General features: G+C 46.9%; 1 protein-coding gene across 3 annotated transcripts in view; it reads right to left on the bottom strand.

Moving 5' to 3' along the window:
• Nucleotides 1–16,801, bottom strand: part of kiaa0825 (KIAA0825 ortholog) — a 143,663-nt gene that overhangs the window by 112,001 nt on the left and 14,861 nt on the right. For all 3 annotated transcript variants that reach the window (XM_045226771.1, XM_045226770.1, XM_045226772.1), the window contains 3 exons: nt 14,116–14,284; nt 13,263–13,923; nt 717–890 (listed from right to left, as the gene is read on the bottom strand). In XM_045226771.1, coding sequence (XP_045082706.1) covers nt 717–890; nt 13,263–13,923; nt 14,116–14,284 — 1,004 coding nt within the window. The remainder of the gene's footprint in view (nt 1–716; nt 891–13,262; nt 13,924–14,115; nt 14,285–16,801) is intronic.

Raw genomic sequence — 16,801 nt, 5'->3', positions numbered from 1 at the left:
TCGGCTCCAGTTCAGAGGGGAAAGAGGAGAGGGCTGGTAAAGACTTGTACGCAACCAAGATAATTCCCTGTTAAAAGTACACATTTAAATAACACATGGAGAGTATGCAGTCTGTTTAAACTGTATGTCCAGGCAAGTTATGTGTGCAAAAGCATGCAATGTTGTTGTTTGGTGTTCTGTGTGCATATGTGTGTGTGTGTTGTTCTGTGGTTAGAGTGTGTAGTGTAGTCTCTGCCTGATAGCGCCGCAGTGCAAAGGGACCTCTTTGTCTGAACATCATGTTCTCTCTCTCTCTCTCTCTCTCTCTCTCTCTCTCTCTCTCTCTCTCTCTCTCTCTCTCTCTCTCTTCTCTCTCTCTCTCTCTCTCTCTCTCTCTCTCTCTCTCTCTCTCTCCCCCCCCCCCCCCCCCCCCCCCCTCTCTCTCTCTCTCTCTCTCTCTCTCTCTCTCTCTCTCTCTCTCTCTCTCTCTCTCTCTCTCTCTCTCTCTCTCTCTCTCTCTCTCTCCCCCCTCCCCTCTCTCTCTCTCTCTCTCTCTCTCTCTCTCTCTCTCTCTCTCTCTCTCTGTGACATCACTGTTGTAGTGTATAGTATATACCTATGCACACAGGTGCAAAGTTGATGTGCAGAAAATCCGCTAACAGTTCACGCAGACACACACTGTGTGTGTGTGTGTGTGTGTGTGTGTGTGTGTGTGTGTTTCTGTAGCGGTTGTGTACCTCTCACACTGCAGGGAGTCTCCCCAACACAGTTGATGAATGCCAGTTGAGTGGCCAGCTCGTCCACTTGGCTCTCCAGACCCAGCAGAGTGCAGGCTAGCTGGGTCAGGACCCTCAGCTGGTGAGATGTTAGGCTGAAGTTCCTGCCTCTCCTGGGGGGCAGCTCCAGAGGCGCTGTGGTGGACGAGGTTACACAGAGAAAACAACCACTTTACCCTATCTGTCACTAGCAGGCTGTCATTTCATATTACAGGATTATTCAACCTCATGTGGTATTCAACACACAGACACAGACACATGCACGCACACACACCTCTACTCCATGATATTACACCCTCTACCACCTTAGTATAACCTTACACCCCTTATGAATATCGATTCCCGCACAATTCCCAACACTCCAACAAAAAAAAAGGAAAACTTTCTCCCAACGAAGTCACACATCCTCGGCACAAACTTTTCTCCCCCTAACCCGCGGATGACCCCCTCAGCAAATATGGATTTCCCATTTCTGAAGCTGCCAAACCCATCACCCAGGGGATGTTCCGCATTAAGCCAAAGAATGGGCGGCTGTGAAATGTGTTGCTGTACTCCCAGACACATGAACAAATACTTTTGTGTGTCCGCTTAAATGAGTTCCTCCACTGCAAAGGCATTTGGGAATGGATCAGCGCGGCATTAGCCATCGCTATAAAAGCATGGCCATGATTGAGTGTAGAAAAAAAGAGGCTTCCAATAATTGCAACACTATTGCCTCTAGATCCTAATGTTATTTTGTCACATTGTTAAACAAAATCTGAAAATATGACAACACACTCATTCCCTCGCCTCCAGGCTTAATCATGCATGAGAGTGTGTGGAGGGACTGGTAAATATCTTTATTTGTGGACGGCTTTTGCCTTACATTTGCACATGTCAGTCTTCCTAGATGATTAGCCCAATGCTCCGAAGACCCAGGAGCTAGCTGGTCACCTTGCAATACTATTCATGCTTCAAATATATGTGTTGGCATGTGTAAGTATGTGTGTATACATACAGTGTGTGTATGTGTGTGTGCGTGTGTGCTAGCGTGTATGAGAGTGTAATTAAGCAGCATAGGCCCATGGCTTCGCAGCTCCTCAGTAATGGCTTCCAGTGGGAGTCGACGCTACAGAGAATACCTCTCCAAATGAATGACCTGGCTGACACACACGCACGTCACTAGCTCTGTACAGGTTGAGATACAGAGACACAGCACCTACAGCCAGTGAGCTCACTGAGACTCTTAGCAAGGAGTTACAGTCAGTGTCAGAATGGGTAATTAGCAATAAACTGGTCTTAAATACATCTAAAACCAAAAGCATTGTATTTGGTTCAAAGCATTCTCTTAGACCTAAACCTAAACTGGAGTTGTGCATAATGGGTGTGACCGTTAAGAAGATGAAGAAGCTGAACTCGTAGGAGTAACATTGGATGGTCAGTTATCATGGTCAAGTCATATTGACAAAGTTGTTGTGAAGATGGGGAGGGGTATGTCTGTTTATAAAAAGATGTTCTGCGTTTTTGACACAAAGATCAACTGTACTAGTTGTTCATGCTCTGATCGTGTCTCATCTTGATTACTGTCTGGTAATATGGTTGTCACGATCGTCTGAAGGAGGAGACCAATGCGCAGCGTTGCGAGTGAACATGATGACTTTATTAACTTAAAGCAACCACGAAGAAAACAACAAATGACGATCCGTGAAGTTCTATACTGAATACTACTAACAGCAACAAAGAAACAATAACCCACAACACAAAGTGAACTCACACAGTATAAATATGGCTCCCAATCAGAGATAACGAGCCGACAGCTGACACTCGTTACCTCCGATTGGGAGTCATACGACTAATCAAGAACAATTAACCAAACATAGAAAATGCCCAACCAGAAATCCCCAACATAGAAATACACCCAAACAATGAAACTAAACAACCCTGGCTCAAATATCAAGGTCCGTGGAGCCAGAGTGTCACAATGGTCAGGTGCAGCAAAGAAAGACCTAGCAAAGCTGCAGCTGGCTCAAAACAAAGCAGCACACCTTGCCCTTAACTGCACGCACAGAACTAACATCAACAACATGCATGATAATCTTTCATGCTTGAGGGTTGAGGAGAAATTGACTACTTCTCTTCATGTCTTTTTAAGAAACATTTGTGTGTTGAAAATGCCTAACCACTTGTATAATCTATTTGCATACACTTCAAACAGATACACAGTGCCTTCAGAAAGTATTGACTTTTTCCACATTTTGTTGTGTAACAGCCTGAATAAAAAATTGATTAAATTTAGATGTTGTGTCACTGGCCTACACACATTACCCCATAATGTCAAAGTGGAATTATGTTTTTAGAAATGTTTACAAATTATTTAAAAATGTAAGCTGAAATGTCTTGAGTCAATAAGTATTCAACCCCTTTGTTATGGCAAGCCTGAATAAGTTGGACTCACTCTATGTGCAATAATAGTGTTTAACATGATTTTTGAATGACTACCTCATCGCTGTACCCCACACACATAATTATCTGTAAAGTCCCTCGGTCAAGCAGTGAATTTCAAACACAGATTCTACCACAAAGACCAGGGAGGTTTTCCAATGCCTCACAAAGAAGGGCAGCTATTGGAAGATAAAATAGATAAAAAAATAAAAAAAGCAGACATTGAATATCCCTTTGAGTATGGTGAAGTTATTAATTACAGTTTGGATGGCATATCAATACACCCAGTCACTACAAAGATACAGGTATCCTTCCCAACTCAGTTGCCAGAGAGGAAGGAAACCGCTCAGTTACAGAGTTTAATGGCTGTGATAGGAGAAAACTGAGGATGGATCAACAACATTGTAGTTACTCCACAATATTAACCTAAATGACAGAGTGAAAAGAAGGAAGCCTGTACAGGAAAACAATTATTCCAAAACATGCATTCTGTTTACAATAAGGCACTTAAACTGCAAAACAATGGGTAAAGAAATTAACTTTATGTCCTGAATACAAAGTGTTATGTTTGGGGAAAACCCAATCAACACATCACTGAGTACCACTCTTCATATTTTCAAGCATGGTGGTGGCTGCATCATGTTATGGGTATGCTTGTCATCGGCAAGGACTGGGGAGTTTATTTTTAGGATAAAAAGAAACGGAATAGAGCAAAACACAGGAATAATCCTAGAGGAAAACCTGGTTGTCTGCTTTCCAACGGACACTGGGAGACAAATTCACCTATCAACAATAAACAAGGCCAAATATACACAAGACTTGCTTACCAAGACGACACTGAATGTTCCTGAATGGCCTAGTTACAGTTTGGACTTAAATCGGATTGAAAATCTATGGTAAGATTTGAAAATGGAAATGCAACATCTCCAAAGCAAACCATCTAAACTAGATGTGACTTTTCTCAAAGAAACACCAACACATAACCCACTCTTAATAAAGACCTTTCTCACTCTGTGCTCTCCTGAGTGGGCAAACTGTTGACACGGTCATGACACTGTCCCCTTCTCTCCATTCTCTCAGGTGATGTGTCCGTGAACCCAGAAAGACTGTTTCCCTCCCCCGTCTCTCCATCTTTCCGTTACTCAAACACTCCCACCGTGACACATGACCTTGGAGTGTAACAGCCCTGTCTACTCCAACACCCAGAACGATATGTATTTATAGCCCTGGTTCCACTACTCTACAGGATACAGCCATTTAAAGGTCATTATGCCTGTGTCACATCACACAGTGGAACCAAATGGGGGTGCTTAAGGCACCCAGGTGTGTCATCGACAAGAGAGCACAGAGAGGCAGGGAGGAACATGGTAGGGTTCACTTAAGGGTCAGTCTACAGAAAAACTATAAAGGAAACTAGCACAACTGCAGCCCCAAAATGATATATTTGAATGAGAGTGATAGGTAAAATAATGTGCCAGGAAATAAAGGGAATATTGGACTACCCTAACTGGGAGAACATGTCAATGAAATAAGTATAGTGTAGCTATATGGAGTCACATACTGTAGCTGCTGTTACGTGGTGATGGATAGTTTCATTGGCTCTGGAACTGGTGGCCTTGTGAAAACACAGGCAAGAGGGCAACCTATAGGAGGAGCTAGCGTGGTCAGGGGCTGACCAGCATTTCATTCACATTGTCAAAACTCAATGGACAATTAACATGTTCTTATTTCCCCATTCATGACCAACGTGACTAGGTAGGAAGACCATCTACCAGTAAAGACAACATGTACTATCATTATGGAGTATGGTGGCCAATGATAGACAGCATGTGCTTGGTAGGAACACAAACGAACACAAACATCCATTTGGGGAAAGCCATCAGTCTCCTCCACAGCAGTTCCACCTGAGCTGAACAACATTAGCGTCACAGTCACACTCCCCTTGACTGGCATGAAAAGGGAGAGAGGGGAGGGGATGAAAACAGAGGGAGGGATGGCGGGAGGGAGGGAAGGGAATTCCCTCAGCAGTTGTTATTGATTCCGGTGTTTACGGGCGGATAGTTTAGTGCCGTTTACAAAACAGAACAGATGCAGCCAGTGAGCAAAAATGTAAACAATTGCTGTATGGCGGGCTGCCAAATCCCTGATGTATTAAACTCACACTGAAGTGCATCTCCCCTTTGGGCTGCACTTCTTGCCACTTCATTTCCTCAGTGCTCACTCTCTCTTTCTCTCTCTCGTTCCCTGAGTCGTCAGAGTGGGGTGCACCGGCTTGTTGTCTGGCCGTCTTCTGTCCTTCTCTGACCCCAGAGGCCCGGCACTACCTAACAGACCCATTAGTGAGGGGAATTGCATGTGTCTGACGTGGCCGAAAACCAATTATTAGACACTTTCTTCCAAATGTTGCCAGAGTCTGTTGGGAATGGGCAATCATGCAATAATTTAGCCACTGATTTAATTTCATCTCTCTCTCTCTCTCTCTCTCTCTCTCTCTCTCTCTCTCTCTCTCTCTCTCTCTCTCTCTCTCTCTCTCTCTCTCTCTCTCTCTCTCTCTCTCTCTCTCTCTCTCTCTCTCTCTCTCTCTCTCTCTCTCTCTCTCTCTCTCTCTCTCTCTCTCTCTCTCTCTCTCTCCCCCCCCCTCTCTCTCTCTCTCTCTCTCTCTCTCTCTCTCTCTCTCTCTCTCTCTCTCTCTCTCTCTCTCTCTCTCTCTCTCTCTCTCTCTCTCTCTCTCTCTCTCTCTCTCTCTCTCTCTCTCTCTCTCTCTCTCTCTCTCTCTCTCTCTGCCAGGGTTGGTTAGCTGGCTGGCCTCAAGCCTCACATCTCAACTCCACCCATGATTACAATAACACAGAGAGGCGCTGAGATGTGTGTGTGTGTGTGCGTGCATTGTTGCTGGTGATGCAAACTTCAGTTCTGTGTGGAGAGGGATTCAAATTTCAAAAGCCCATTGACAAGTTTATCATGCAGTTAGATCGCCGGGCGCTATTCTCCGCAGACTGGCACTGACAGAACAACAAAGGGCTGTCAATGTATTGAAGACAGAGATCCACAAAGATGCCGATGTAAACCGCAGTGCCCAGGGACTCCCTCACTCCTACATCAAGCTGGTCTCCTTTCTTCCCCGAAACACTGCATGCTGGCACACAGAGGAGACGGATGGGTGGGGAGGGGGGTAAATAGCATAGAAGGTGGGGTGGAAGGTGTGTGTGTGTGTGGTATGTCATGGCAGTTTAAGAGGGATTTAAAGCAGGCATGGCTCTCAGGGCGCTGATTGGCCCCCTGCGTGAGGGTGGCAGGGTCAGAACGGAGCTGGGGGGCCCGGGAGGACCGCCCACGGGGCCCCGTGACGGCTGGGTCCCGCTCCATCAGTCGCGGCCCGCTGCTCAACCAGACAGCCTTATTATGGGTGACTCCCGCTGATGCCCCCTTCCTCCGGCCCCCCCGTGGCCCTCATGGCCCCTGGACTGCCAGAGGCACAGTCTGCCTGAACCACAGCAGGGGCTACCCGCCCTTCACAGGGGGGGGAAGTGGGAAGTTTTGATATCTCGATTAAGCTGCTTTGGGAAAGGGAGGGAGGGGCTGGGTGGGTGGTGGTGTGTACGGTGGCCAGGCTAAGGCTGCTGTCAGCTCTCTCCTTGTACTCTATAGCCAATCAGTTCCAAATGGAGAGCGGGACGTATTGTCTTGTGTGGCAACATTTCATTACAGGCCACTTGTTTTGGTCGCTGACCATGTTCTTGGAACCTCTAGAACCCCATACAGTAGCAGAGTGTTATCCTGTCTGTGCTCTCAATAAGCCCTGCTCTACTCCCTCTGAAAAGAAGGTGCTAGAATACTTGAGTGATTTGTTGATATACTTGAGCTTAACAAGAGCGATGCACAAAAGCTTTTGTGACCACTCTGAGGAAATGGAACCAGTTTGACACACATGCACTACGCACGCACGTACACGTGTGCGTGCCGACACACACACACACACACACACACACACACACAGTGCCATGTTTATTCTTGCAGTAATTCCAACGGACCTAGGGTTCAGAGACAATGGGGCATAGTGGAATTCACTAAATCCCAAGTGAAATTGTGAACACACATAATAGACTCTCTAACATATACACACACACACACACACACAAATAATGAAGCCTCATTAACATCAGTAAACAACCCCTCGCTAGGCGTGAACCCATACCTCTTAAACCAGACCTCCTAGACAGTGCGGGGCTGTGCAGGGCTGTGGCTGCGGAATGGGAGGCAGCAGCCGTAATTACATGGCTACATGCGTGTGCACGGCCCGGCTGACACCGCGCATAAACCCATGCACAGATATGATCTAGTGAGGAGCAGCTCTTATTAAATATTAACAAACACCAATCCCAAGTAGCCTCAATCCCCAGAAGGAATCTTCCGCGGTAGCGGCAGCAGCAGTACTAGCTATCTCTGGCGCTACTGAAGCACTCTCCCTGCTGAATAGGCGGGTGCGCTTTGACTGGAGGGAGTTCAAAGAGCCAAGGAAGGAGGCAAGGAGGGAGGAGGAGGGCAGAGGGTGAATGAGCTTACTATACACGTTCAAACCCAAGCCTTCTATATACGGTACTTCTATAGGGCACGGGACAAGTCGGAGAGAATTAGTGGGAACTGGGAATGGAATTCATATCTAGGGGAGCATGTAGAGGTTCTTCAGTGTGTCAGTGAAGAATCTTCAGCCGTACTGAATGATTGCTAGGGACAAGTGTATAGATAGATATATAAGCAGGCAAGACAGATGTATTGCGTTTAATGGTATGCATGAAAACTGTGTTCTGTTTCTATTATGTATCACTGTAATGTCACGATCGCTTAAGGAGGGAGACCAAGGCGCAGCGTTGAAAGTGAACATATTCTTTTATTATACTGATCACACGATCAAAAACAATAAACGAAAACGTGACGTCTACGGTTAAACACGAACCGAAATGAACAAGAAACCACAAACACAACGTGAAAGACAGATAGTTAAATATGGCTCCCAATCAGAGACAACGAGCCAACAGCTGACACTCGTTACCTCTGATTGGGAGTCACTCAAACAAAGAAATACAATAACCTAGAACCCACAACAAAACATAGAAACTAACACCCTGGCTCAACATACGAGAGTCCCCCGAGCCAGGGCGTGACAGTACCCCCTAAAGGCGCGGACTCCGACCGCGCAACAACTACAACAGGGGAGGGACCGGGTGGGCACTCCGCCTAGGCGGCGGATCCGGCTCCAGTGGCACAGGCACGTGCCGTGCCGGACCGACGACGCACACCACTGGCTTGGTGTGGGGAACAGGCACGGGCCGTGCTGCACTGACGACGCACACCACTGGCTTGGTGTGGGGAGCAGGAGCCCGGGCCGGACAGGGCTGACGAACCGCCCCACAGACTTGGTGCTGGGAGCAGGAATGGGCCGGACCGGGCTGGCGACGCGCACCACAGACCTGGTGCGGAGAGCAGGAACGGGCAGAGCCGGGCTGACGAGACGCACCACAGACTTGGCGCGGGGAGCAGGAATGGGCCGGACCGGGCTGGCGACGCGCACCACAGACCTGGTGCGGAGAGCAGGAACGGGCAGAGCTGGGCTGACGAGACGCACCACAGGCTTGATGCGGGGGAGCAGGAATGGGCCGGACTGGGCTGGCGACGCGCACCACAGACCTGGTGCGGGGAGCAGGAACGGGCAGAGCCGGGCTGACGAGACGCACCACAGACTTGATGCGGGGAGCAGGAATGGGCCGGACTGGGCTGGCGACGCGCACCGCAGGTTCGGTGCGGGGAGCAGGAATAGACCGGACCGTACTGGGGACACACACCACTGGCTCTACACCGGGATCTGGAACGGGCCGGACCGGACTGGCAACACACGCCAGTACCTCTCGCCGTGCCTCCACACCTTCCATCCCCTCTTCTACCAGTGGCCCCCGTAACCCGGCGGCCTTCTCCGGCAACCCACTGGACCGCTCTATCGCGGCCTCCTGCTGGTCCGCCGTCGTGAGCCCCCCCCTAAAAATTTTCGGGGCGTCTCTCCTACCCGTGGACCACGTCTCCATATCCCTCGCCAGCTTCTCGCCCTTCTGCCATAATGTCAAGCCCTTGTCTTCCTCCCTCGGCTTGACCCAGTCCAGGAGGCGAAGGAGATCTGTGAGGGATCTCCCTGGCGATGGCTCCTGAACACGCTGCTTGGTCCCATCTTGGTGGTTTCTTCTGTCACGATCGTCACACATAGGAGGGAGACCAAGGCGCAGCGTTGAAAGTGAACATATTCTTTTATTATACTGATCACACGATCAAAAACAATAAACGAAAACGTGACGTCTACGGTTAAACACGAACCGAAATGAACAAGAAACCACAAACACAACGTGAAAGACAGATAGTTAAATATGGCTCCCAATCAGAGACAACGAGCCAACAGCTGACACTCGTTACCTCTGATTGGGAGTCACTCAAACAAAGAAATACAATAACCTAGAACCCACAACAAAACATAGAAACTAACACCCTGGCTCAACATACGAGAGTCCCCCGAGCCAGGGCGTGACATGTAAGCAAACTGGGAAGCAATTATTAATGCCATATTGGAAAATCTGCAATTTACATAATGCATATATTAGGCCTACAGTGGGGAAAAAAAGTATTTAGTCGGCCACCAATTGTGCAAGTTCTCCCACTTAAAAAGATGAGAGAGGCCTGTAATTTTCATCATAGGTACACGTCAACTATGACAGACAAATTGAGGAAAAAAAATCCAGAAAATCCCATTGTAGGATTTTTAATGAATTTATTTGCAAATTATGGTGGAAAATAAGTATTTGGTCACCTACAAACAAGTAAGATTTCTGGCTCTCACAGACCTGTAACTTCTTCTTTAAGAGGCTCCTCTGTCCTCCACTCGTTACCTGTATTAATGGCACCTGTTTGAACTTGTTATCAGTATAAAAGACACCTGTCCACAACCTCAAACAGTCACACTCCAAACTCCACTATGGCCAAGACCAAAGAGCTGTCAAAGGACACCAGAAACAAAATTGTAGACCTGCACCAGGCTGGGAAGACTGCATCTGCAATAGGTAAGCAGCTTGGTTTGAAGAAATCAACTGTGGGAGCAATTATTAGGAAATGGAAGACATACAAGACCACTGATAATCTCCCTCGATCTGGGGCTCCACGCAAGATCTCACCCCGTGGGGTCAAAATGATCACAAGAATGGTGAGCAAAATCCCAGAACCACACGGGGGGACCTAGTGAATGACCTGCAGAGAGCTGGGACCAAAGTAACAAAGCATACCATCAGTAACACACTACGCCGCCAGGGACTCAAATCCTGCAGTGCAAGACGTGTCCCCCTGCTTAAGCCAGTACATGTCCAGGCCCGTCTGAAGTGCATTTGGATGATCCAGAAGAGGATTGGGAGAATGTCATACGGTCAGATGAAACCAAAATAGAACTTTTTGGTAAAAACTCAACTCGTCATGTTTGGAGGACAAAGAATGCTGAGTTGCATCCAAAGAACACCATACCTACTGTGAAGCATGGGGTGGAAACATCATGCTTTGGGGCTGTTTTTCTGCAAAGGGACCAGGACGACTAATCTGTGTAAAGGAAAGAATGAATGGGGCCATGTATCGTGAGATTTTGAGTGAAATCCTCCTTCCATCAGCAAGGGCATTGAAGATGAAACGTGGCTGGGTCTTTCAGCATGACAATGATCCCAAACACACCGCCCGGGCAACGAAGGAGTGGCTTCGTAAGAAGCATTTCAAGGTCCTGGAGTGGCCTAGCCAGTCTCCAGATCTCAACCCCATAGAAAATCTTTGGAGAGAGTTGAAAGTCTGTGTTGCCCAGCGACAGCCCCAAAACATCACTGCTCTAGAGGAGATCTGCATGGAGGAATGGGCCAAAATACCAGCAACAGTGTGTGAAAACCTTGTGAAGACTTACAGAAAACGTTTGACCTGTGTCATTGCCAACAAAGGGTATATAACAAAGTATTGAGAAACTTTTGTTATTGACCAAATACTTATTTTCCACCATCATATGCCAATAAATTCATAAAAAATCCTACAATGTGATTTTCTGGATTTTTTTTTCTCATTTTGTCGGTCATAGTTGACGTGTACCTATGATGAAAATTACAGGCCTCTCTCATCTTTTTAAGTGGGAGAACTTGCACAATTGGTGGCTGACTAAATACTTTTTTTCCCCACTGTATATAAGATACTATTTTCTGCTGAATTATGTCATAATTAAACATAATGGAAATTACACATGCATTTCCTCTAAGGTACTTATACGCTGCACACAAACTTGCACACATTCAAAGATAGACTACCTGGCAGATAGCAATGCATGTGTATGTGCACGAGCACACAAACACACATACACACACTTGATTACCCCTTTCCCTGTCCAGACGCAGTGAGGTGTGGTAGTAAGGTTTAAAGCTTGCATTGTTCCTGGCCAGTCAACCTGTCTGGCAGACTCCAGAGTCCTACTGATCACCCCATTACTCCCGGGAAAGAGAGAGAAAGGGGAGGAGAAAAGAAAGGAGGCGGAGAGCGAGAGCGAGGGATGGGGAAGAAGGGCTACAAAGGGCTGAGACACTCACATCTGTCTGGGAACAATGTCAGAGCTTCCCATTCAGAGAGAGGGGTTAAAAGAACTGTCACATCTCGCTGATGTGAACGCTGTTAAATGGTTCAGTGGTTTGACAGTAGTTGATGCCAGAGACTGCACTCCCCTGGGAGCGCTCTGGGAAGGAAGCGCAGGCACAGGCTGCCTCCCAGGCATGGCTCCCCTCCCTTACCCACCCCTCCATTGAAAATACTGCAAATAAATAGATAGGCGGAAATAAACAATAACATGCCACAGGGAGACAATAGGGATCTGAGAATGTATGCATAAAATAAATATATGCATATTGTTTTTATATATGTCATCGTTGTCAAAGCAGCTCTTGAAGATCTCCATAGGTAAAGACAACCACCATAGAAGTGGAAAATGACATGAAGCCACTCTACCGATTAGGTCACAGTGTCCTTAGTGGATCTGTTGATGTTTGGGTGTATACTGTTGTTCTGATATTGGTATGACCCCCAAAAACTAGCCCGATCCCCATCCCACAGTAGTGGGGGAGCAGGCACTCACATGACAAGGGGCAAAAAACTGCATCGCTTTAGTGTCGTTACACTTTGCGGGCGCTGCTTCCCTTTGGTGAGATGTTCTGCCTCCGGTGCTACATTTGATGGTTTGTTGAGCGGCACGTAGGTGTGTAGCCGGAGCCACCACCGCCGCGCTATGTGATCAAACAGACTAACTGACGCATGGCCAATTATCCCGGCTGCCTTCTTTCATCTCACGTTTAAGGGTAGGGAAAGAGAGAGGGAGAGAGGTGGAGAGAGGGAGCTAGGAAGGGAGGAAAAGAGAGTGAGAGACAGCTGTGTGTTTAGAAGAGTGGCAGATGTAAAAATCACACTTCCCATCCCCAGAAGGAAGCACGCCTGACATATGCACCATTTTGGGAAAGTAAACAATGGCGTTGTCTACTTTGTGGATGGTTACCCCATATCTCCAATAAATAGGCCAATCAGAGAGCCAAACATAGAGTATAAGGGGAACTATCAGATGTGACATACCATGTACTGATTTTCTGTTCCCCAGTCTCTCTGTACATCACTCCTTTCCTCCCACACAAGATAAATAACTTCCTTTCAAATTTCTGTAAACACTTCTCAGCTGTTTCATCCTGTTCATCTCTCTTACACAAATCTGATAACGTAAGGAACCATCAACTGCTAGACTTATCCTTAGCTGTGAAGGACAGGCTACAAGGCCTGTGCTCACTACTAAGGTCATCTTTACCCTTGGTTTGCTTTAAATGGCTACGAGAGAAAGCCTTAAGTGCAGCATTCTTTAGTAAAAGAGTACAATTTCAACTTGTGTTGAAGTGAATGGAATTGAAAGGAATGTAGCGCAGCAATGCTCCTTCTCCAGTACCTGGTGTGTGAGTGAGGAGAGTGTGGGACAGTTTAGAGAGAGTAACAGGTTGCTCCACTGACCTACAGCAGCCTTGGTCCTGGCCGAGCTTTTCCTCCCCTTGCTACTGCTCAGCGTAGTGTTGTCCTTTAGGGCATTCTCACACTCTCTCTCCATCATGGCGCCCAGCTCCTGGGACACAGTGTTTAGGTAGGCAGCGTTCAGGAAACCCAGAATGGTTTTGGGCTTGGCCACCCCGTTGAGGACCTGGAGCTCCTCCCTGAGGGCCGAGCACAGGGCCGGGGCGGCAGCACGGAGCCCCAGGGCCAGCCTGTCGAAGCCCGTCTCCTTCCCACCGGGGCTGGAGGCCAGGGCAGAGTGGAGCAGAGACAGGACAGCCTGGCTCCTCAGGCCCTGGTAGCACGTCAGCACCTCCCACTCTGGGTAGAGGAAGAACAGCTGCTGCAGACAGTGGATGCGCTGAGGGACGGGGAGGGGACAGGACAGTCTGTCCAGCAGGTGGCGCCGCAGCTGGAGCCTCACCTCGTCCCACACCTCCTGGCTCTCCAGAGCACTGTCGTCCCGGACCGTGTGGACCGAGGGGTGTGCCGAGGGGCCGGGCTGCTGGGGGGTTTGCGAGGGGGTGGTGTTGGGGAAGGACACGCCACACTGGGAGGAGATGTTGTGGAGCAGCTGGAGGGTCACGTCCTCTCGCCCCTCCTCCTCTGTCCTAAGGTACTGGAGCTGAAGAGGAGGAGGAAGGAGGGTTAATGGAGGAGATATCAACATGTTTATAGGTATCAATGTGTTAAGAACATATTTTTCATTTTATGGATTGTTATCGTTCAGCACATTTTGACCGACTAGTGAAATACATTGCATTTTACATTGTAGGTTCACCCCTCTCTCATCATCATTATCATGATGTGTTATTACCAGAGCTTTCAGGAAGTCCAGAAGCTCCTGGTTTCCCGTGGCGACAGGCCTGACAGTGCTGGGGTTCCGTGGGTTAAACCACTGCAGACATTCCGTGGGGCTGGGTGGACGCTCCCCCGTCCAGGACTCACCCATCTTCCCCTGCAGTTCCTTCAGACTATGTTCTATACTGGAGAGGGACAGAGACACATGCCACTCACAATAAACCTCTGACTGTCACCTCCATCACATACTGCATAACAGTACTGTATTCCCCCCACCTCCCTGTCCCACACACACACACACACATCCCCAAACCCTGAGAGAGACACAGCAGTAATGAACACAGACATCAATATATCCCGGCTGTGTGTGTGTGTGTGTGTGTGTGTGTGTGTGTGTGTGTGTGTGTGTGTGTGTGTCTGGTGTGAAGTGGTGTTACAGACATCTGATACATGCGCGTCTCCAGTGTCACGTCTCACTCATCCCCTTGCCACACACAGGCAGGCCTCCCATATTAACAGACTGCATCAGCAATTCTGTCTCCCCATTAATGTTGTCAAGAGTAGTAGGCTAAGGCCCAGTTCTCTGTGAGATTTTGGAGACACATTTGCATACACCCACGCCCACACTCATGAAGAAGTTTCCCTTTCACACACACACGGAGCACAAAGACGAATGAATATTAAGAGAGAATTGAAATTGATTAAAGAAAATAAATCAACTAATTGGGACTGGAATTTATTAAAATAATGATTAAAGGTTAAATATGTTAAATGTTAAAGGTTGAAAGCATGGGGAAATATATAAGGGAATATATTATTAAAGGGTGATTACAGTAATGCAGTAGAATAGTTAACAATGTTATAATGTTGTTTGCTTTAAGGTATGAGGCATATAGGCCATGTTTTTTAAGCTTAGAGGAACGAGGCCTTAGGAGGTTGATAATGGAAGGTTATAATGTTGAAATGTTGTAATGATGAAATGTTTAAGTTGGTGGATGTTGTGGTCCTCTGTAGCTCAGCTGGTAGAGCACGGTGCTTGTAACGCCAAGGTAGTGGGTTCGATCCCCGGGACCACCCATACACAAAAATGTATGCACGCATGACTGTAAGTCGCTTTGGATAAAAGCGTCTGCTAAATGGCATATTATATTATTATTTAAGATGTAATGGGAGTGATAAATTGAGTTGGAGTAAGATTGTAATTGAGTGAGGTAAGAAAGATTAATGTTTAATAATGAATGTTTAATAGTTAAGGTTAATAATAAGGTACATTATGGATGCTAGCTTGATCTGGAAATTCCCAGGTTCTAACGGTTAGGGGTGAAGCGGATGGACATCCTGCTTAGGTGAGAAAAAGATAGGGGTTAAGGGGGCTGAAAAAGCACCTTTTTGAACGAAGGCCACATTAGGTGTTAACCACTAGATGCGTCATTAGGGTAGGTGTTAACCACAATGAGTTAGCAGAAAGGAAAATGGAGGGTATAAAAGAGCTATGATTTTTTGGGGTGGAAAAAAAACTATTTGAGCTTGCTAGAAGAACCTGTCGACTGCTGGAAGAAGATTTTTGCTGTAGCTTTTTAGCTTAAAGTATATTTAGATTTTTATCATACTCAGTTAAAGTAAAATGCTTGGGGGAATCCTTAAGGTTACCTCATTGATAGAAGTGTGAAGTAGTTGTTCGAGTTTTAGACGCCATCTGAGGGACTTATCATCCTGAGGGGGGAGCCAAAAAACTGTTTATAGAGTTGTAGAAGGTAAGAAACCGTCTTTCTTGTAATAAAATATTGTGCTTCTCATAAAATTGTAACATAATTTTTTTTTTTTTATTGGCACACCCTAACAGGGGTTTAGTTAAGGGTTGTATATCAATTTAATTTACTGTACATTTTTGCTTATGATTGATTTGTGATATTGATTTGTGATTGATTGATTTGTGATTTTTTATGCCTGTTTCTGGAATTTTTTATAAAACTGCTTTATTGTTCTGAAACCCTGTGTCATCAAAGAGTCATACAAGTGCCTGTCATTCTACTCTAGGTTTCTGAAATTGACTTGATTAATTGAGGATTGTTTAGCATCTGGTTAATTAGTCTATCGGGGACTCGAGTGGCTGGTATAAAGGAACCTAACCTGAGACCCAACTATAGGTGCTGAGTGCATTGGTAGGAGTCATATGAGGGGAGATTCTGGGCTAAGCCAACCCGGGAGGGAGCCTCTCATAGTGTTCTAAGGTTGAATCTCTGGCTTGGACGATCCTGAAGAGGCGTCGGGTTGCAGGGTGAAGGAGCATAGGCACTCGACTTCGGGGATAGCCCACTCTACTCTAAGGCCCTTACTGTTGAGTTTGAGGTCCCTAGCTGTATACTAACTCAGTGGTAAGGCAGAGCAGCATCTATCAGATCTATAGGGATTAGGGGCAATAACTAACGGAACTGCCATTGGGTAGACAGGGCCTAGTTGAGTCGTTAATCCTGCAGGGGTGGTATTTTAGCTTTGACAATGTGACAGGTTAGATATGACATCCGCGGGCTCAACATGTTTAGTTGTTTCCATGCAAATCAATGCTAGCACTCGTCTGTGTGTGTGTGAGAGAGAGTAATAGAGAGAGAGAGAGAGAGAGAGAGAGAGAGAGAGAGAGAGAGAGAGAGAGAGAGAGAGAGAGAGAGAGAGAGAGAGAGAGAGAGAGAGAGAGAGAGAGAGAG

This window comes from Coregonus clupeaformis, chromosome 18 (assembly GCF_020615455.1).
Source record: "Coregonus clupeaformis isolate EN_2021a chromosome 18, ASM2061545v1, whole genome shotgun sequence".
Taxonomy (NCBI): domain Eukaryota; kingdom Metazoa; phylum Chordata; class Actinopteri; order Salmoniformes; family Salmonidae; genus Coregonus; species Coregonus clupeaformis.
Note: the sequence above shows the minus strand (reverse complement) of the source record. Positions and strands in the feature narration are given on the sequence as shown.